The 21856-nt window shown below is 39.4% G+C and overlaps 2 protein-coding genes across 2 annotated transcripts in view; both read left to right on the top strand.

Annotated features, from left to right (window-relative positions):
* The window catches only part of kmt2bb (lysine (K)-specific methyltransferase 2Bb), a 386582-nt gene that overhangs the window by 330052 nt on the left and 34674 nt on the right, over nt 1–21856 (top strand). The gene's annotated exons all lie outside the window — the stretch shown is intronic.
* nphs1 (NPHS1 adhesion molecule, nephrin) overlaps nt 1–21856 on the top strand; it is a 53454-nt gene that overhangs the window by 12034 nt on the left and 19564 nt on the right. Inside the window, exons 3-9 of the mRNA XM_015002547.2 lie at nt 1317–1439; nt 10667–10789; nt 11389–11470; nt 15449–15552; nt 17878–17999; nt 19415–19586; nt 20831–20988. Of these exons, the coding sequence (XP_014858033.2) occupies nt 1317–1439; nt 10667–10789; nt 11389–11470; nt 15449–15552; nt 17878–17999; nt 19415–19586; nt 20831–20988 (884 nt within the window). The remainder of the gene's footprint in view (nt 1–1316; nt 1440–10666; nt 10790–11388; nt 11471–15448; nt 15553–17877; nt 18000–19414; nt 19587–20830; nt 20989–21856) is intronic.

Genomic DNA, 21856 nt, shown 5'->3' with positions numbered 1-21856 from the left:
TCAAATAACATGGATTTGCATAGGGAACATTAATTTTAAATGCAGTCAATATGTCTTTGTATCTATACTCAATCTTAAAGCCTCCTAAGGTTCCAATCTATATGAAATAAATAGAAAGTAATAGAAAAAAATGGCACACCACGTCCCTGCCTTCCACCATCTCCTCCGCCATAAATACACACTTGCTGCTACTTGATTGCACTATTTGTGAATAATTTCAGAAAAGAGGAACGTGATTAATGACTTCAGTGTCTCTCCCACTCTCTGCACTCAATGATAACTTAGATGTGAAAATTGCTTCTGGTTGGTGTTAATTATCTTGCCAGCTTACTTGACACATGCGTTTTTAGGCCTGAGTGGTTGTCAGACCAAGATACTATTTTCCACATGTTAGTGGGCCGTGAGCCATCAGGAGCTGGAAAACCAACAGTGAGCATCATCTAATCCCCACAGGTTGTGGCAACGCATCAAACAAATCAAGCCCCATTGGCATGCCAGACTAGCAGAGGGGAGATACATAGTGAGGGACTCTGTCTGGCAGCAAATAATAGGCAGTTTATTCAGTTCGCGTTTTGAATTAGAGATTGGATTTTATTTACCGCATTGGAAACTCCTGCAAAAAAAAAAAAAAAGAAAAAAAAAGAAAAACAATCCTTCAAGTATACAGTACACTGCAACTTGCATATCAATTGGAATGCCTGGAGCAAGAAATTAGAGATTCTCAAAGAGTGTGATGTTTCAACTCTACAGCTAAAAGGAAATTGTCTATTTATAGCCAGATCACCCAGATATCACTGAGTACTGTTAATTTTCTTCTTTTATAAATTGTAAAGAGCTACTCTTATCATTGCACAAGAAGCTAGATCTTTCGTATCTGAAGCAGTCAGTGACAGAAAACTCTTTTTAGTCTTCATTGTCACTTTAGAGTATATTGAAGAACTATTGTGAAGCCTTTTATGTGTATTAAGTGCTTTTTTTTTGCTAAATCATTTGGCATTTTTATGAAAGGTTCACAGTTAAAGTGTTCATAAACATATCTGTATCTTAAGGAGGTTAATTCCTAATGGTGTGAAGCTCTACAATAGTATATTTTTGTGCAATAAAAATATATTTCAAGGATCCTGAGGTATCCATTTAAACATATTCAGAGTTGAATTATCCCATTGAAAGGTTGCACATTAAACTATGACTCACAATGAATGACAACCTTAATGTGACTGTTGCCTCTGTTGGATCTTTCTAATAAAAAAAAAAAGCTGTTTTACGCTTCTGTTCTTGATTAATTTCTGTGTCTGCGCATTTCTGTGTCTGCGCAGGACAGTATTATCTCAGGATTGAAGATGCACAACTTGATGATGATGCCTTCTTTGAATGCCAAGCCGGCCAATCCGAGAGAAGTGATGCTATTGTCTCCAATCCAGCCTTTCTCACTGTGCAAAGTGAGAGTCTGTCTGTCTGTCTGTCTGTCTGTCTGTCTGTCTGTCTGTCTGTCTGTCTGTCTGTCTGTCTGTCTGTCTGTCTGTCTGTCTGTCTGTAAGTAGCTGGATACATGTTCAACAAAGCACAGTACGCATTATCTATACTCCAATAACATGTCTGACCTCTTGACCAGTAATCAACATATAAATAGCTGTTAAATATTCATTTCTATTGATAAAGAGCTTCCATTTCTTTCAAGATAATACTGTTGCATTTGTAGCAGAGACACAATGAATGAATCACTGGTACAGTAAAACTCAAATGTTTCCCTTTTTTGCACATGTACATATCCCTCTTAATGAACTAGAATATTTTAGAAAAGTAAATTTATTTCAGTATTGTTAGTGAAATTAATGTAGTATTTACCACAGCAGTACTCATTTATTTCTTCTAATGATTATGGTTTACAGCTAACAAAAACCCAAATTGCAGTTTTACAGAAAATTAGTATGTTTAGGTAGCTGCTGTAGTAAACCTTGTCTGCGTTTAGGAAGATGTCTTGCAACCCTTATCTTACTTTTGACAATACTCTAGATTCTCCATAGCATTTATAACAGGTTATTCTGCTGGAAAGACCTTAGATTCGATGAAACAGTGGATCAGCAGCAGCTGGTCACATGGCCCTTGAAAAATGTGCCATGGATTCTGGGGTGCTTTTCTGTGTGGAGATTTTTGAAGTTTTCACCCACAGTTCACACTTTGTCACCTCCAAACTCTCAAAAGGGCCTTTTTCACAGTCCTCTTAACACTGCAGTGTTCCTCTTCCTTTTGGACCATTTCAAAGCACACATTTTCCTTTCACTAAACTTTCCATCGATATTTTGGGATAGAGCACTCTGTGAGCAGCCATAATTCTTTAGTTTTAACCTTTTGTGGCTTATTCTCCTTGAAGAGGATGTCAGAGACAGTGTGATGGGAAAAGAAAATATCACAATTCAGCAGCTTCCTAGTTGATTGTGTAGGCCGTACAACATGAATTCCACTTTTATTGATCTTATCCAATATTCTAGTTTCTGGAAAACAACATTTTTGTTAGCTGCAACTACCAAATAAAGAGATTAAATGCCAGAAATAAACTGCTATGTGTGTAATGAATCGATATAAACGATCAGTTTAAGCAACTATTTGATAATCTCATTTATTGAGATGGATCTGTAGATTGCAAAAAGTTTTGTAACACCTTAAATATTATTCTTTTTCTTTTCCAAATCCTTCTACCGGTGGGTCTGGTGGTTATTACCACCATCTGTAACATATAAGGTAACAGTGCAGCCTGGCAAGCCTAAAGGGAGATAGTTCAATGTCTCTCTCTTGCACAGAATAAATTATTACAGAGGTGATTGAAAAGTTCAATTTGGACATGTAGTGAAACATATGTAACTGTAAGACTACACTGGACCACCTGTTGCCATTCTATAACGACCTTTTCCCGTCGCTCTTGCCTGTGGGAGTGAGCCCATATGTGGTCAGGGAAGGACTCTAAAAGAACCTTTCTTCTCCAGGCACAGTTCATTTACTTAGACCCACCCCCAACCCCTTCCCATTTTCTCTGTCACTGAAATTTTTACTCTCTCCCTTGTGCTCAGGCTTTTTCTTTGGTAATACGGCTGTGGGGGTGGTGGTGAAGGTTTGACGGGGGGGGTTGAAAGGGTTTTCGCTGTGGCAGTTTCAGCAGTCTCTCTCCTCTGGGAAGAGAGCAGGTTTTTCTGACATCAATGGGCTGCCAGGAGGGATGGCGGGTGGTGCGGGGTAGCAAGAGCCATAGACTGCAGACGTCTCTTTTAAATGACTGCGCTCCTTCCTGCTCTGCAGCAGCTCCGTATCCTGCAGCAGGCCTTACACCTGCAGCCACAGCGGGTTTGACTCCCACATTTATTACCTCTGAGATGCCCACTACATGCGCGCCCACGTACACAGAACCAACAAGATTGCCTTGGACTCTGCCAGAAAGGTCAAAATACACAGGCATCATGTTTGCGTAGCGTCGGGCATCTTTCTGACGCGCTCAGATAATGAGTCTTGTCCACAACTGACAACGGATGGTTTTGTGTTTTTTGGCTGTTTACATTTCAGAATGGACAGCAGCTACACCTGTCGAAAAGGTTAAAGAATGAAGCGACGACCTTAAAAAGCTCTTAGAAAATGTCTGTCCTAAAGGATCATTAGTTCCACCCCAGCTGTTCATGTGATTCAAAATATGTGAGAAATCACAGGCTTCATAATGAGCTGATGAATGCAATCTTGTGTTAGTGCTGAGCTGGGACTGGAAAGTGTGCATCCTTTTGAAAGCATAGCCTCTGATGAGTTTCCCATAGACTCCTCCATCAAGGCGACGATTGCTCCCAAGGTCCCCCCCCTTCCAGCACCCCTCCCTTCTCCAACCGGTCAACCGTGGCCAGATCCCATCAAGCTCTGCATCAAATCAAAACACTATAAACCCTTTATGAAGACCTGGCTTATGAAAGAGGGGAAGGAATTTACAAAAAAATAAAGCCAAACTGAAATTGCTGGTTGTAAAATTGGTATCATGACTGACTAATTCAAGATAAATCACCGCAGGAAATGAATAGCGAGGGGAAGAGAGAGAAATGTCAATAAAGCCCCCATCCATGGGCTTACAAAGAGATGTTTTCAAGACATATCCATTGGTGTAACATAACTCCTGTGTGTTTTTGCCTTTCTGTGGAGCTTAGATAGGGGATTACTGCTATAGGCAGATCAAGTGGCAGTGAGTAATCCATGACAATAACAACCTCTGCTGAAACCCCCTACCTCCTCCTCCCTCTGCTGCTAAAAACTTACCCCGCGCGGTGCCACATATCACATACCTGACACATCCTGTGTCTCGGTTTGTACCATTAGCCTTAGCATTTAATCCTATTAATGAACAACTCTCTCTCTCATCATGTTGCGTGCCTGTACAGATGCCTCCTGCAAACGTTCAAAACAGTTTTTTTTTTATGTGCTCTGGTTTTAGACTGAATTACTCATTCTGCCGGGTCTTACAGAAATATGCACATGTTTGTGATTGAGTGTGTGCGTGCGTGTGCGTGAGTGTGTATGTGTATGAGCTTATTATCACAGCTGCTTCGAGGTTAGAGGACATTTTAGGAACTGGGGCTATGGCAAGGTTTCGGTGGTAGCTAATGAGTTTAGCTCTTGAAGAGTATATAATGAGCCTTCATTTTCTGATTCCCTGTTATGAATAATGGAGCAACTTATAAATCGGGGCACAAGCAACATGAAGCATAGCGACTTTTTTCATCCTTGTTCTTAAAAAGTTCTGACAGCTACCAAAGATATATTCTCATCAGAGGTTGATGAGTTATGCACTGATGTGATGGTGTGCATATTAGAGTGCTCGACTGATGTTAAAGCGTCACTTTCTGCCTTCATAACTACCAGGGGATGTCATGCTTAATAGTGAAATGGGACACTTAAGAGGCTCCTTTTAATTCTATCTTGAACGTTTAATTAGCATAGACAGGACCCTCCACTTATTGGCATTCCTGGTAACGTCTAAAAATAAATTCTGTTATGGCAGTACAAGCTCATCCATATATATATATATATATATATATATATATATATACACATACATACATACATACATATATATATATATATATATATATATATATATATATATATATATATATATATATATATATATATATATATATATATATATATATATGTTTTTTTTTTGGGGGGGGGGGTTATCCTAGCTGATCCACCAGGGCTGCAGAAGTAAATGGGAGAAAGAATCATCAAATAAATAACACAATGATATACGGTGGTTTCTGAGTAGACAATATTTAGTTTCATTTTACCTAAACTGTCCGACTCAAATGTTTTGGGTTTCCTTCCATAACTTCTCGCAATAGTTGGCGGGAATTTTGGCCCATTCCTTTTGACAGAACTGGTGTAAATGAGCTATGTTTGTAGGCTGCCTTGCTCGCATATGCCTTCTTGGCATTTCCCATAAATTTTTGATTTGATTGAGAAAACAGAAAGATAACAGGGAGTCAGATTAACCTGTGTTGTTTTTAGATTATTAAATATTTGTTTGCGTTGATTTCCCAGCTGTTGCATGCTTTTAAAAATATACATGTATTGTAGCCATAGTGCTCATTTAACATAACTTCCAAAATGTCTGTGATATCAGTCCGGTTTTACTGATGATCACCTTGTGCATGCTAGGGCTGTAGTGATACAATAATCTCATGATACGATACACGATATTCTGCTCACAATACAATATATATTGCGATATTCAGCAAACAATATAATTCAATACACTTTTGCAATTTTCTGAAAGATTTTAGAGGGACAGAGTGATTTTGGTGACATTCTGTGACTGTTGTAGAGTTGGATTGAATTAATTTAACTGAAAACTGATTAAAAGCACCAACTACACAATACCTGGCTCTGGTTGGACATGGACACAGACTTAAAGTCGACAGCTGGACAAAATGAATCAAAGAAGTGGTGAGAAAACATGTTTCTTTTAAATGATCAGTACAAACTGTAGCTTACATACATTTGTAAAGAAAATAAAGTGCACCAAGTACCCTGCTCTGAATAGTTTGATACCTTTTTAACCTTTACACTTAACATCTGAAGGAATCACCTGATGACCTAATCACTCTCCCGGCGAAGCAAGCAGTGGGTGAGCAAGGTGACAGTTGGATGTTACGATACTTGCGGATGAATATCGATTTTTTTTTCTAGGAAAGAAAATATTGATATATATCGCAAAATCAATATTATTACACAGCCCTAGCACATTCTGTAGTATTAGATGGGTTGTAAAAGGATGGTGGAGCGTTCTTCCTCAAGATATATATTTCAGCCTTTCTCAATGGCTGTGTTATTTCCCAGGCCTTAGCTTTAATGAAAACTTCTGTGATAAGCTAGAGAAGAAAGCAGGAAACAGGACTTTGGGCCATCTAGTAAGATTGTCCAAAGATAAATGCTTCACTATATGCACCACTCTCTGGTACTGTTAAAGAAGATAAATGTCTCTGCTATAGGCAAAGTGGGGTTATATAGGATGATAGCAACCAAAAAGACCAAAACAAGTGAGACTAAAGATTTTATCAATAAATATTTAGCATTTTTCTTTTATTGTCAGTGTTTGATTATATTGCTCCAATAAAATATGAATTTATCTTATGGGACAACTACATGATAACAGCGGATTTACAAGTGAATGAGCACAAACCGTGTTTGAGTGTGAGCGTGTGTGCGTGTTTGTCATATATTTTTAGCTTTGGCCACAAGAGTCCAAACGGGAGGTAGATGTTCCAAAAAGGGAATTTAACAGTTATGTAATGCAGTCAAAACAAGTTACATTTGGTTGAATGAAGAAATGATGGGGGGACTGGGTGAGGATCTGATTTTCATCCTACACGTTTGCTCAACATCTTCCCTCTGAATCATGAAGGAAAAGGGGGAAGAAAGCCAGGAGAGAAAGGATAAGCTAAAAAAAGCTTTGTTTCAGCTGCTTTTATTGCCAGAGATCACACACCTGAGACCTACAATGCATGCGTATGTGTAAGCAGGAGTGTGTGTTTTTTTTATGCAAAATAAAAATACACTCGAATATGCGCCAGTGCCGATGCGTGTGTGCGCGTGCGTGTGTGTGTGTGTGCTTCTCCCCCTAGAGATAAAACTGATGAGTGCAGTGTGTCTGCTGTTAAGAACTCAGATCTCCATTATTTTCCGTCCTATTCAGCACAATCAGCTTTTTAGAGACTGCTTATCTCCTCGGCCAGCATCATTCGGAGAATCATGTTAGTATCACATGTTAGACCGTGCACACACTTAGCGCAGAGCAAGATGAAAATCTGCATATTTCCTTCACCTGTGTCGGTTTGCTGGGTAGCTGCGCAAATCTGCATGCACTGTAGATTTGAGTTTATCTCTGGGTGTTTGTGCAGCAAGGAGCAAAGAAAGTAATGTGAATGAAGGAGAAGGATAGGTGGGAAGAGCTGCTTATGCATTTTAATGTGCATCTGCTAATCTGGTTCTTATCTGCTTTATCCATCCATCCGTCTGTATTTGTCTAATAATTCAGATTCTGCTGCTCACTGTTTGTCTTCTGAACTTCAGGAACAAGTCCTTGCATAATCTATTTTTTTTGTGTTCTTCATATGCACCTTGATGAAAGCGAGAGATAAAGAGGGCAAGGGAACGCTAAAGAAAAATAAATGACTGGCATGTAGACTAAGAAGGAGCTGTAGGGGTTAATTAGAGAAACTGCCTGTTTGTTTTTTATGATTACCTCTGGGTGCATGTCTTTAAAAAAGTGAATACTTTTTAAAAATTATTTATTTATTTTACTCATGTATGTTTATCTCCTTTCACCATTGCACAAATACAACAACTGGCTAGTTCAACAGCCGTTGGACCTTGTGGTCACTTTGCAGTGAGTATGTTGAATGGATGTAAAGTGAAAGAAAAATGGTATGGCTTTTTTTTTTTTTTTTTTTGCTTATGGCAATTTCAGAAGTTGAGCTAGTATGGAATGTATGTGTATCAACATCCTTTTGTGGATATAGACTAGAGGCTAAAGTATTTGCTCATTTTTCAAAATAAGTCTGTCCAGTTATTTGAAAGACATTGAAAGCTTCAATGTCTTTAAAAGAAAAAAGTCTTCCTTCCATTATGGGTCAGGTTGAGCTGTTATGCACAGAAACATATGTAACAATTTCAGCCTCTGTACTTGTTGAGCTGGCAGATCAATGTGAGTCTAAACAATAAGATAAGGAGGTTAAAATCTGTAAATGTCAAATTTTCAGATTTTAATTTTGAAAAAAAAAAAAAACGTATATGATTTTCCTCTGCTTTACAATAATGGATAGCTCTTTGTTAGTCCATTGCACAAAATCTCACTAAAGTACATCGGAGTTTGTGGTTTTGCATGATAAAATACTGCGTGAAAAAGTTCAAGGGGTATGAAGACCTGTGTATGCAGGGATTGGTGCGAATGTGTAACTTTCTCCTGACCACGCTGATCTGATCACATGGTGTATGTGATGGATGGTGAGATGCAAGTTCCAAGTCCAAGATAAAATACACCTTCCTCCTCACTTCTGCAGTTTAGCTGCAGTGGTCAAGAAGGATTGCATTTAGGGGAGGGAGGTGGGCCGGGGCTGCTAGAGAGGGATGATGGAGTGAACGAGAGATACAAGGGACAGGATGGTGTTTCAGGGAGGGAGGAAGAAATTAGAAACCTGCCTGGCTCATTTGCGAACATATCATTATTCTTATTTTTAGGATTTGTTGGGCTGCCAGATGCTCCTCAAGCACAACAAGTGATGCGCCCATGTGAATTGTGTTGCCGTGAGTAGATTGAGAGTGCAGCGGCTGTCAATAGATGCATGGCCTAGTCAACTTCTCAGGGAGGAGGAGGAGGAGGGGGAGGAGGATGGGGGGGGCGAAAACAAACAAATGCATCTCATTATTGCGGCATGCGCCTCTGCAGTGCTCTGGGTAACCCATCACAGTCCACACAGATTCAATTGCTTCTTTTAAATCAGTTTGAAGCTGCAGCCACATCTCATCTGTCTCAATAGCAGACCAGAGCCTGTGTGCGACTCTGGACACTGCAACAGCTCCTCCTAGTGGTGCAGGATAGATTGTATGTGGTGGAAAAAAAAAGGTGGAGAGGAGCTGTTTGTTTAATGGCTGGCTGATTTGGGCAGATTTATATTAATTAATCGTTGTGGGAGTGCGGAGCAACTACACCTTATGCTGGCTTTTCTCTCTTGACATATCACATTATTTCCCTCTTCACCTATTTTTCCTATACATACCGACTCTCGGCTTTGTTTCTCAGCTCAGACAGCCTCTGCACTTGATCTCTGATGAAAGAAAAACAACCTTCACTGCAACCATGCTCTCCATGGCTCACCCACTCTCTCAAAGTTGGCACAATAGACGAACATTTTCTCTGTAGTTTGTGTGTGACATAACAGAGTTCTTTTGGTAGGAGCTGATAGATCTGAAGAATCTCTTTGATAATTAGGCTGGTGGCAGATTTCTCAATTCACTGCCAAACGATTCTGGGTCCCTTGTGGTAAAAGCTATGTTGTTGTTCTCTTTCCTCTTTTTTTTTTATTACTCTTGAATTCCTAGTTATGGTCAGATAAAAGAACTGAAATGTTGAATAGGAGATATGTGAAGAATACTGCTGTGGTCAATCCAGAAAGGAAGGAAGAGAGAGAGAGAGAGAGAGAGAGAGGTTTGTTGTTTTCTGTGTAGGGTATTAGTGAATCAGTGTTTCTGCCTTTTTCTTCTTGCTCACAAATTGAAATCAAACACACTACTACATCAAACCTCACTATTGTAAATCACTCAAAATTTTAACAGCATGGCAATCTTTTCACCTTTAAAATTTGCTATAAAGTGTTTGAATATCCACGACATAAACCATTGCGCTGTAGCTCTGTATGTGTGTTTAGGTTTCACTTCAGGGAAGTTTTGTTCAAGATAATTAATTGGCATGTTAGTTTTCAATCCAGGTGAGTTCAGTTTATTCACTGTAAAGAAAAAAAAAGACAGAAAACATAAAGTTAGCACTTGAAGTAACAGCGAATAATGCAAACTGGAGAGCAGTAGCAGAAAAAAAAGTAGAAGAGTGAGCATAAGGGATCAGTTTGTCACCCGACAGCTGAAGCAGCATACCAGCAGAGATAGCTCAGGATAAACTAACACCTCAGGATGAGGAATTTCTCCATTAAGCGTAGAGTTTTGGTGAGGATGAGGATGCAGTTTTGCAAAACTCCTTCCATAGTTGGATGAAAGGAGTTTTTCATCCAACTGAAACGTTCAAAACTGTTGATTTTACATCTCCAAATCATTACCCCTGACCTGCATGGTTGTGTGTTCCTTTGGCTTCATTAGGCTGATAGTTCACTGATGTTCCTTGTAGAGCAGTTGGATTAATAGGTCAACTCCCTAATTAGGGAATCTTTTTGAATTGGTTCGACTTGATTTTCTTTAGGGGCATCAGAGAAAAAAGGGATGGAATACAAACGCACTCCACACTTTTCTCATTTTTTTTCAGTTAAAAAATTATGTTATGTTTCATTTATCCACTACTTTGTGCTGATCTATTCAAGGTATTGCAACATTGACCTTGAAGTTAATCTGAAAACAAGTTGTTTCATGTCTGCAGTTCCCCCATCGAAGCCGTATTTTACCACGGATGTGACAACACCCTGGGTGGCGGGAAAGAAGTACATGGTTGAATGCGTGGCCCCTGACGCAAAGCCTAGTGCTGATATCACTCTGTATAAAGGTGAGAGCCTTTCCAGCTTTCCAGCTGATTTCAATCCGACATCAGCTTAGAAAAGAAGGGTTGCGGCCCTTTTTAAAAGATTCTGCATTCAGGATCTTCTATAGGCCGTGACCTGAATGCTCAAGCGTGAACGCATTTTGCAGGATGGAATTCAGTTTCAGCAATAAGTTCCGAGTTTTTCCATTTTTCTGGAATAGGAAACGAGACTCTGTGTGGGAGGATGTAGCCTGAGAATTTGAATTTCCAATTTCCTCCTGACTTTACAATTACTCTTACAGTGTATATCACAAGTTTCTAGTTGCTCACTTAAACTAACCAGAGGCTACACAGCATGGGGCTAAAACTTTGTGAGACTTCCCTTTTGTTTTAGATGAAATGAGGTCAAAAGGTGTTTCATTCATATGCATCCTGATCTATTCATAATCCGGCAATGGCTGTTTTTAATTCAGACGCATCAAAACAAAGACGGCAGGATTCCTTATTTGCACATTTCAGTATTCGCTGCTCTAGTGAGAGCAACACTGATGCATCTGACTCATGTGAACACATCCACAGACTCGTCTTATTTGTGCATCTCCTCCCCACTGTGTCTTTTCTAGATGGAGTCGATCTGACAGGTGCGACGTCTTTTACCACATCTGGCTCAAAGGATAAGCTTCTGAACACGCACGCCGAAGTAACGTATGTGTTCCACCGCCTGCCAGACTCACTCTCCTCAACCAGCCCGCTCAATCTCCCCCCCAGCCTGCCTGGGCTCCTTGTTTTCCTTGTTTTCAAAGTGTTCTTATTTTCTCCATCTGTCTTTGCGAATACAATGAATCTCAGCGCGTACACAAGTCAACTGTTTCTTGCCACCGCTCGATTGAATTAGCTCCTGTCAAATGCGCGAAATTGCACTGCAGCAGCGAGACAGAGCCGAACCTCGCCGGTTCACCAGGTGCCTATACATTAAACAGGGGCATAGATTGCTTTAATCCTGTGCGTCTCCTCGGTGTCAGAGATAATAACCTCTTGTCATATTCTGAGATAACATTTGCACTGCAGGAGCTGTGCTATTGTCTAGCCCTCCAGAGTTGGAGCCAAGGTCTTAAGCAATATTGATGTTCTTTCTTTATAATCACAGTGAGCATGCAGAGCAGCGGGCCTTGTGGGATTTGAACAGATGCCATTGTTACTGTAGTTTTATTTAAAATACATAAACTGAAACCCAAACAAGACAAGAGTAAGAGTTATTATAAAGATTGTGCGGTCTGCATTAGACTGCACATTTTTTGATTTATTGACACAGAGACTCGCAAGCAAAATGTTATTTTCTCCCAAACAACAACAAAAAAACATAAAACAGACCAGTTCTCAAGCTATCTCATCTGTTGTCTAAGGATTCTTTACCGACAAGCCTTCATTACCTTAAAATGGTTTGCATAATGCTGACCTTAAGGCTGCATAGACACACCAAGCTGACAACAAGCTACTGCACTTGACCGGTTTTGGCTTGCATGCTGGTAGCTGTACACTATAGGTCACTAACTGGCCAGCTGTAATCTCCACCCAAATAGTCTTTTTTGAGTCCTGATGGACTATTAAATTTTAATTGAGGAGCACAGTTTTGTATCATATGGTTTAGGTCATTCAGACTACAAAGCTTTCCCCTTGTTCCTTTTTTGTTTGTTTTACTTTACAGCAAATGCACAATAGATGAGCTTGGAAATTGCCATGTCTTGCCTTCAAGTGGGAGAACTTGGGATGGAAAATTTAACTTTGATGCCAAAAGAAACAATTAATTGCTTGGAGATCTGTAGTTGAAATTTATTTAAAGACCCTTGCTACATACTTTCCTATTTTTTTTTCTGCGATTGTCAGATCCATAGTTCTCAAACTGTGAAAAAGCACCAGAATAAATTTTAGTATTTGGTAGGTAAATAGAAAGAATTTAACTGTGATGCAGAGAAAAGCGGAGATGTTTGTATGAACGCCATCCCGGTGAGCCGCTCCTTCAGTCAAAATGTCAGAAACCATCTAAATTCTGGGGGCACGATTAAAGGCAGTGCAGTCTGGATGTGTGCTATAAAATAGTTCCCCTATTCTCAGCAGTAGGTCGGGGGCACCAGCTCTGCATTGACTGCACATGAAAAGCAATGGAAGACTTGTTCAGGTCACAACTCACAGATACGTTCTTTTTTTTTTTTTGATCTGATGCTTTTGCACCTTTCTTTTCTAATGCCACCTTGTGCACTTCCCAATATGCTCCATGTCAAAATGTCTGTCAAGCTAAGAAGCATCAAGAGTAAAACTTCAGGTACCAACTAAAGTGGACAATGGTGAACTCGGTACAAGTGCTGTTGGTGTGTAACGCCGTGTGTTTCATTTACCTCTGAAGTCTTAGCCTTAGATGACATCGAACTCAAACTAACTATATAACAGTTTCAAGTTGAAAACCAGTGGGCTTTGCTAATTAATTTACTCATTGGACAGTCTATAGCAGACTCCTGGTGTTTGAAGGAATTAAGAAACAGAGTCGTCTGCAAATAGCTAAAATCTGAAAATGTTCGAGACCCCCCCCCCGTCCAAGAATTCTTATACCTGCATATTTTAATAGTTCAGACAACAAATATACTTCTCTTGGATGTACATCCAATAAGCACGAAGAAAAATAAATGGTACTCGGCAAATGGCTGCAAACGCCAACCAAAAGAAGAATTATTTGTTTGTAAACTGAGTGGATATGAACGCAACTTGACTGCAAAAGGAGCCTATAAAATTCTTTCTGTTAATTTTTCAAATTAAAACTGACAATTTTTGTCTTCTACGTAAAAACAAAATCCATAGCCACATTTTTGGAGAGCTTGCTGTATTTGCATGAATAGAGCCACGGTTACTCATGTTGTTCCAACGTAAGGAACGCTCTTCTTTTCTCGTTTTTGTGCGTATGACGTAACACAACAAACTTAAGAAAGTATGTTTGCTTCTCTGTTTTAAAAGGTTTCAGTGTTTGGGGAAAAAGTGGTATTTATAAGATGTTGAGATTTCTCAGTTCAGATCATTCAGTAGTGCACAAATCACAAACAGAAAAAAAAGAAGTATGATGGCTAACTCTTCCACTCATATATTACTTCTGATTTTGATTTATTGTGTTAACATAGTGTTTGGAAAGAGAGTTCATAAACAAAAGTAGTCAGAAATAAGAAAAAAGTCAGGGCTGCTGCTTGGAGAGCAATTTGTTATTTTCGTTATTGATTTGTCACTGGTTTGGAAAATTGAAACTGGAAGGTGTTTCCTATCTTGGTTCAACACCTTACAATATTTCACTTTTAAGAAGGTGTAGGAAGCGTATGTGTAAAGCGACAAATTAAATTGGTCTTATTTTCTGTGTATTTGGATGATCGGTTTTCAAATGAAGCACATTTGACTGACGCAAGGAGAACATGACTTACTTTGTTGATAACCTAGGCAAGGCACACAACTCTCACTTGCTTTGTTTTGAAGTATTTACACTTAATTACCTTTCCAGAGTTCAGTTCACTGTTATTTAAACATTATTCCTGTAAAAGCAAGCAGGTAATGGTAGTTTTGGATCAAGTTCAATTTCCCCTTCCATAATTTGTTCTTCCATTTATTACTTTTGGATCATCCTAAGTAAGTTTCATTTGATCAAAAATTATATTTTGGAGCTGCACAGTTACATCGCTGTTGACTTGTAGCAAGAAGGTACTGGGTTTCAGTCCCAGCCTTGGTTCTTCTGCATGGAGTGTGTATCCCGTTGAATCCTGTCTCTCGCCCATTGACTGCTTGAGATGGGAACCAGCACCCCTTGTGACCTTGCAAGAATAAGGGTGTTAGATAATGGATGGATGGAAGTTATGTTTTGTATATGTAAACAAACCATTTTATCTCTTTGGATGTGCATATCAGTGCATATCATTGGTTTAAATAATCCAATAATTCAAGTAGACATGAAATGTGCCCAAGATGGGTGCAAATTGATGCGTGGCTGGATTTTAATATCTCCCAGCAAACAGCTTATTTTTGTACCACAAAATAATATAAGCATATGTTCAAAATGTAAATGTATGAAATGGTAAAAGAGCCAAAGTTTTTGGCATGAGTAATTTGATATAGTTTTGCACAAAATGTGACAGAGTTTGTTTTTGCAGGTTTAGGCTAGTTATGGTCAAATTTGGTACAATTACAACTCAGATCGTGTCAAAACTAACTTGAGACATCTGTCAAGTTAGCACATTGTGTCGCCTACTAATCTAGAGTGAGAGACTCTGTAAAGCCTCAAGAAACCTTCAGGTGTCTAGAGTTAATTTAAGAGGTAGCAGATTTTTATATATATTCTCTTTTTTTTTTTTTTTGATAAACTGAAATTTAGATTTTTCAGCAGCCGTAAGCCATAGTTATCAATTAAAAATAAATAAATAAATAAATAAAAACAACAAGAAAACAATTGAAATCCACAACTCTGTGTGAAAGAAATCTGTAAAACATACTGTCATTTTCAATTGTATTACAAAACTAAACTAAATTGTGAAGGACTTTCCCTACACCCCTGCAGGTCTCCAGTGTTTATCCATATCAACTAAAGAGAACCATGAGCACCGTTATTCTTTTAAACATGCTTTTTTTTTTTTCCCCCCTGTTTTGTGTTACCTCTGAAAGGGTCACTGCTCTGAGATCTGACAATGGGAGAGAGTTGACATGTCACGCCAACAATGAAGCCGTTTCCCAGCCGGTGGTGACCACAGTGACCATGAATGTGTATTGTGAGTGTCTCTGCTTCTTTTCTCAAAGCATACACTCATGCAGCTACAGGCACACTCAACTACACAGGAGTCCGGGTGCCCTCGGGGAGGCCCGCGAGGCATCCTGTCTTGTGCACTCAGCCTATGCTAGTGGTCTGAGAAGAAGCATTCGACTTGAAGGCAAAGTCAACACCTGTTTAAAAAGAAGACAAAAACGAATACGAAAAAAAAAAAAAATCCCCCCCCCCCCCATGGACCCAATTAATGATTGGTAGGGTCACAGTAAAATCTTTTTTTTTTTTTTTTTTTTTTTTCTGCTAGTACAGTGGAAAACACAGAGCAGTGTGCAATTACATTTTCATTAAGCCTGATGTATCATGTTTGACACAGCTTTTGGCCCAGCGTTAACCCAAAATACACCAAACGATTATTAGACCAGCCCAGATGGATTATACAAGCAAGGCTTCTAGTGAATTTTTTAATAGCATTATAATAACTAATAGGCTAATGGAAGCCAGGGCCACCTCAGATATAATAAGAAATCCAGCCTTAACTAGCCTGGCAACGTTTGTGTTCATCAGCTCAAATTAAATTTGGAACGCACAGAGGCAGAAAGTGCCTTTTTTCTTCGTACTGATTCCACAAACCATTTGACAGCATGGAAATAAAACTGCTGCTGAACCGCACAAAGGTTAGCTGGCACAAATGCTGTCATTTTCCCGTATTGTTGTTTAATTTCCCTTTCGCTTTTGTTTGGCGTTGCAACTGCGAGAGCCTTTGTTTCTTAATGCATGAACCAGAGTGACATGGCAGCTATTGTTTACCACAGTGAAGTTTATGTTTTATGCTGCTGATCAGTTAAAGTAGCCGCTAAGATGTTTTTCCTGTTACAGTGTCTACAAGCTAGGAACACCCTCCTGTCCTACATCCTGTATGCTGACTGAACACCCTGATTAACCAAATTTGTCTCAGTCGAAATCTGTGCTTTTGTTTGAACTAACCTACCCTCCCTTCCTTTCCATCGTTTTGTTTAATAATATGCTCTCTCTGTGGTAAAGTGCTAATATCGCAGAACTTGGGACCTCTGCTGCGGTATTACTCAGTGTGCCAGCCCATCAAAGCCAGCGCGGTGGCCATTTTCTGCCAGCCAGATTGTCAGCAAGGTGGCAATTTTTCATGCTGGCCCAGAGTCTACAGGCTGCTCCCCGAAACTGATTGCAGCAATAACAAAAGCCCATCCTCTTTTAATTTATTTTACTGCGTATATTTTATTCTAGCTCAGCTATAACTTATTCATATTTCACGTTGTCTTATTACTGCTTGCATATCTGTTATTTTTTCTTTATGGTCTCACTGTTCCCCTTAATTCTTAATGCTTTCATCAGATCTGGACTTCTCTTACTTGGGACCAGTTTATTAACTTTGACCCAAGAAACAGGGACACTCTGCACATCATTCATTGCTGTATGAAATGTTTATTTATATGACACATCTCCCAGGAAAAAGTGCTGAACAGAAACTTAATAAATAAATAAATAAAAGTATAACAAGGTTTTGAGATGTGTATATGAGCATGCAACTCAAACCAAAACACAAAGTGTGGAACTGTGTGTCTGCTGAGCTCATCATATAATCTGCTTCTCCGTCCATTGACCCCAAGAAAAGTGGTAAATGAGTTCATGTTGTAATGCCTGTTGTGACGAGGCGCTGAAGTTGGAGAAGAGCAGGTGCTTCTTAATGAGACGGAGGCCATTTTTAAAGCATCAAATTGCAAAGTCAAATTTCTTTTAAGTTATTTTTTTTATATCTGCAGTGCTTTTATAACAACTGAAAGTTGCATAGTTTCTTGGCTGTGCCATCAAATGACACCATGTGCCTTTAAATATAAAACTTTCATATCATATTGGTCTTCATTCAGTGAAGTTAGTCACAGTCACTAGAGTATTGAATTACTACAGTAAGAACAGCGATGCTTTGCAATACTTCAGTAAAGGTAATAAGTAAGTACAGTGTAGTAAAACTTCGATATGTAATTGTTTCCCCCCAAAACTTACTCACATAAATGTGACTGAGTAAATGTAACTAGTTACTACTTACCTTCGTATAATATCAGCATAAAGATGTTTAGAAAGATTAGTGTTTTATTTATTTAATGTGAAGTCATAGAAGGATAAAGTATAAAAAACACTAAGATCCCATAACTGAACCTTTTGGGACCTCAGATGCCACTTATTACTCATATTGAGTGTCAGCAGACGCCGAATTTATTCAGTATATTTTGATGCTTTGCTTAATATTCAGATTTCTCTGAGCTACTGCTATTTTTGTCTCTCCCTCTTCTGACAGATCCTCCTGAGCCTCCATATATTATTGGTTTGGACAGAGACGTGGTTAAAGCGGGGAGTTTGCTCGTGTTGGAGTGTGTATCCCATGGTGGAAACCCCCTGGGCACTCTCCAATGGACTAAGGTAAATCCTCTTAGCCATCTGCAAAATGAAGCTTTTAAGAAAAAAAAAAAAAAATCACTCTAGCTAAATGAGTTATTTTATTTCACAAACCCTTCCAGCTCTAGAGTACCTTATTTTCCCACCTAAGCTGTGAGTCTCTGTAACCTTTTGGCTTCATCTCTGATTAAAGTTCTCCTCTTCTAGCCTATCATTTCATATAGAGTCCGGGTCTTGGTAGTAATGCAGTTGGGCCATATTCTTTCCATTTCCAGATGACTGATTCAAACAGGTCTCTATGAGACGCTGAAGTTGCGGGATGCACCATATGACTCCTCGCAGTGGCATGTGAGGTTATTTGATGCCGCACTTTTCAGATATTAAAACGCCCAGGTGTTTCATTTTGTCTTACAGAAAGGAATTGATGGCCCAATCAAATCGATAAAGACCCAGATCAGCTGATTCTTTACCTGTACATATAAAACTAATTATATTCTGGCAGTTTTGGGTTTAAGTAATGCAGTCAAAAGGTGTAAACCAATAGCCACACAATGACTTTATTTTATTTATTTTTTTTGTAAATCCAAACGAAAAATAAAATTCATATCACAGGCTGATATTATGTATTTCCAGTGTTTAACACTGTCAGCGCAAAACTGCAGCTGTGACAGAAATCGGCAGCGTTTCTCTCTTCTTTATTGTTGACCGTTCTTCAGACGGAGGAGCTGCTTACAGAGGTGCTAAATCACGTTCATCCTGCTCCAAAACTCAACACGTGTTCCCGGCTTTGCTCGTGATTAAACTCATAGTTACACTTCTCTGCACTGAGCAGCTCTCTGCTAGCAGACGGCATGTCCGCGGTCCACTTCAAAGATATAAAGTGGTTTGGAGTTCGCCGAGGTAAATCTCGAGTTAATCAACAAATATGGCCAGGTGTCAATCAAATTGTCAAATTTGTCTCAGTACTCTGTTCGATGTGGCTAGTACTACCACTGAAGTAAGTAGAAAATCTGAGAACAGCCATGCAGAGCGACACCGGATCCGCTAATGGACAATGAATCTGTCTGGGGCGGACGGAACCAAACCGTTTAGAGACGCTCCAGTGGAAAAGCACCATTAACTATGTTTATTATTTAGGAAAATAATAGTCTGCTGTGATGAATTTTATTTAGGAGCATTCGAGTAAAGGGGCTGAGTACGACTTTAAGCCACACTTGTCAGACAGTAAAAGAGATTTAAATACCACACGTTGTTTTTCACACTCTTCACAAACGCGTTGAATTTCACTGATTTTTCACATAACAGCCCGTTGGAGTTTGAGGAGAAAACATAAGAGAAGAAACAGCTTAACTGAACCGAAAGCTTTTGCAAGTTTCCGTCTTCAGACACGCTGCCTCACCTTCTCTCCCCCTCCCGCCTCATGTTCATCCATCTTTCAGGAAGGCGAAGTTCTCTCAACAACCTGGGGAGAGGAAGTCATGGGCCAGAAGTCCAGAAATATCCTCAGACTACAGATCACCCCTGCTGACAACCAGGCGGAGCTGAGCTGTGAAAGTGCCAATACTGTCTCCCCGTCTCCTCTGTCCGTCACCCGCAAAATAACAGTGTTCTGTGAGTGAAAGCAGAAGGCACACAATACCCTTTTCAGGTCTTACTTCTAATGGTTTATTAAAGATTAAAGAAAAAAAGTAATAAAAACCTCAGAGTTCCAGCTAAAAAAAAAAAAAAAAAAAAGAGACAGAAGTCTAATGTTAATATCGTTAATGAAACTAATGGCTATGGTAGCTGAAGCCAATATTTCTTACTGCCTCCAGACTAGCGTTACTTCATGGTTCTTTCGGAGCTGTTGCATTAATTCAGTTCAACTGCTTAACTGCACAGTCCTGAGGCTCTGCAGACTACACTTGGAGCAACTGTAACAACCGTAGTTAATAGATTATACTTTCTTCTCGGAATATAAAATGTTTACTTCAGCGACTGTTAAACAAATACGGAGTTATTATCCATACGCCTCGCTGCGTTTTATCAGATTTTTTTTTAGTCTTAAGTTCTTTCTAAGTGATGCACTATCTTATGTAAAACTTTATTTTAAAAAAAAAAATATATATATATATATATTGTGCATGCCGTGTCAGTGTGGGTGAAGAGTTGTATCAGTGAGCCTGCCTTTGCCCCCCAACAAGCTCTGAAGTCATCATCCCTTCAAGTCATCCATTCAGGGATGCTGAAAATGAACTGCAGACTGTTTGGGTGTGCTCAAGGCTGCGACAGAAGCTGCAGGGCACAGAGTAACACTCCCTGCTTGAGTTAAATAAATATATATATATTTATATATATGTGAGTGAGTGTGTCTTTATATTTATTAATGCTTATATTTATTAATTTATGTTTATAAATTGAGAGAGAGAGAGAGGGAGTGCAGTAACGTGGAATGCGGGATATGCACAAATGTGACAACAAACTGACACACATGACCCACCTTCTTCTCTGAACCTGTCAGCTCAGACCCCCCTCCCCAGCCTTTGTATTGCCCTGAAGGATTTATACAGCTGCATCGTATCGCCTGCAGCGATTGTACCCTGTCTCCCCTTCTGGTTAAAATGAAGCAGACTTTAGAAACCACAATGAAAAAAACCCCCAGAGAAAACAAGTTGCCACTCAAAGTGATTTTCACTCTCACCCTTGATACGAGCTCTGTGTCTCACATCCTAAAATAGTTGCACTGCCGCTGTGATCAGAATAGGGAGCTGTTGAATGTGCTGTTCGCGGGGTGATATATATATATATATATTTTTTTTTTTTTTACTGACTTATCTGTGTGTGCTTGCTTGTGGATGTGTGTGCTTTCTCATCAGTCGGTCCTGCGACGCTGACGCAGTCGGGTTCGCTGGAGGCCATCGAGGGGCAGGAGTTGACTCTGAGCTGCCATGCGTCCTCGAGTAATCCCCCCGTCCACATTCGCTGGTGGCTGGGGCACAAGGAGCTCAGCAACACCTCTGTCACAATGGAAGAGGTGGGACTGGATGGCACACAAATACACAAAGAGAGTTTGTTTCTAACAGAGCTGGTAGTCAGGAAGAGTAATGGGATAAAAAAGCGGTGGGTTTTGTAGTTCTGGTCAGGAGCTGACAGACTGGTCGTGGGCATGAATGCTATATTATTTAGTCATATTGATCAATTGCTCACTTTTGGTGGGATCGTTTATACATAATACAACTCGGGTGGCGTTTAAAAAGCAAGAAATTGTCGCATAATGATGAATGTTGTAGGATTTCTCTAACAGTTTTTGTCACTTCACTTTTGGAGCAGGAGATCATTTCTCTTTATCTGTGTAGAGCAACAGTCTGCTGAAACACCACAGTAAGTTATAGGTATGCACCTTGGTCCTTTGCATGTACTGGACTTTCCCAATGACGGTTCTGGAAGTTTGGATCAGATGGTTGAAAGTTTGATTTCCATAATTTCGTTAATCCCAATAACCAAAAAAAAAAAAAAAAAAAATGAGAATATGATTTGCTTCCAGGAAGCAAATCAATTGAAATCCATTCTGCCAGTTTATGTAAGGGGTGTGGTCAAGTATCTGTCCAATATGACTGAAGCTTGTTCATGGTTCTAAACAATGTGTTGCTTCTCTTCAACTTGCTAGCAGCTACTCAAATTAGTATGACATATATGCCTTTGGTGACAGCAAAAAAAAAAAAAAAAAAAAAAAAGTCTCTGACCAGACTTGTACCTTAAAATGTTTTCATGCAAGCAGAAAACAGAAAAAGTCTGTGTTTATGCTCCTCTTTTGCCTAAAATGATCTAAAAGGCATGAATATTAATAGACAAGCGAGCACTTCCTGCTTAATCAAGCTTCTTATTAGGGTAGCAAAAGACCC

Source organism: Poecilia mexicana, unplaced genomic scaffold (genome assembly GCF_051168715.1).
Source record: "Poecilia mexicana isolate PSO_F unplaced genomic scaffold, ASM5116871v1 scaffold_16, whole genome shotgun sequence".
Lineage (NCBI taxonomy): Eukaryota > Metazoa > Chordata > Actinopteri > Cyprinodontiformes > Poeciliidae > Poecilia > Poecilia mexicana.
Note: the sequence above shows the minus strand (reverse complement) of the source record. Positions and strands in the feature narration are given on the sequence as shown.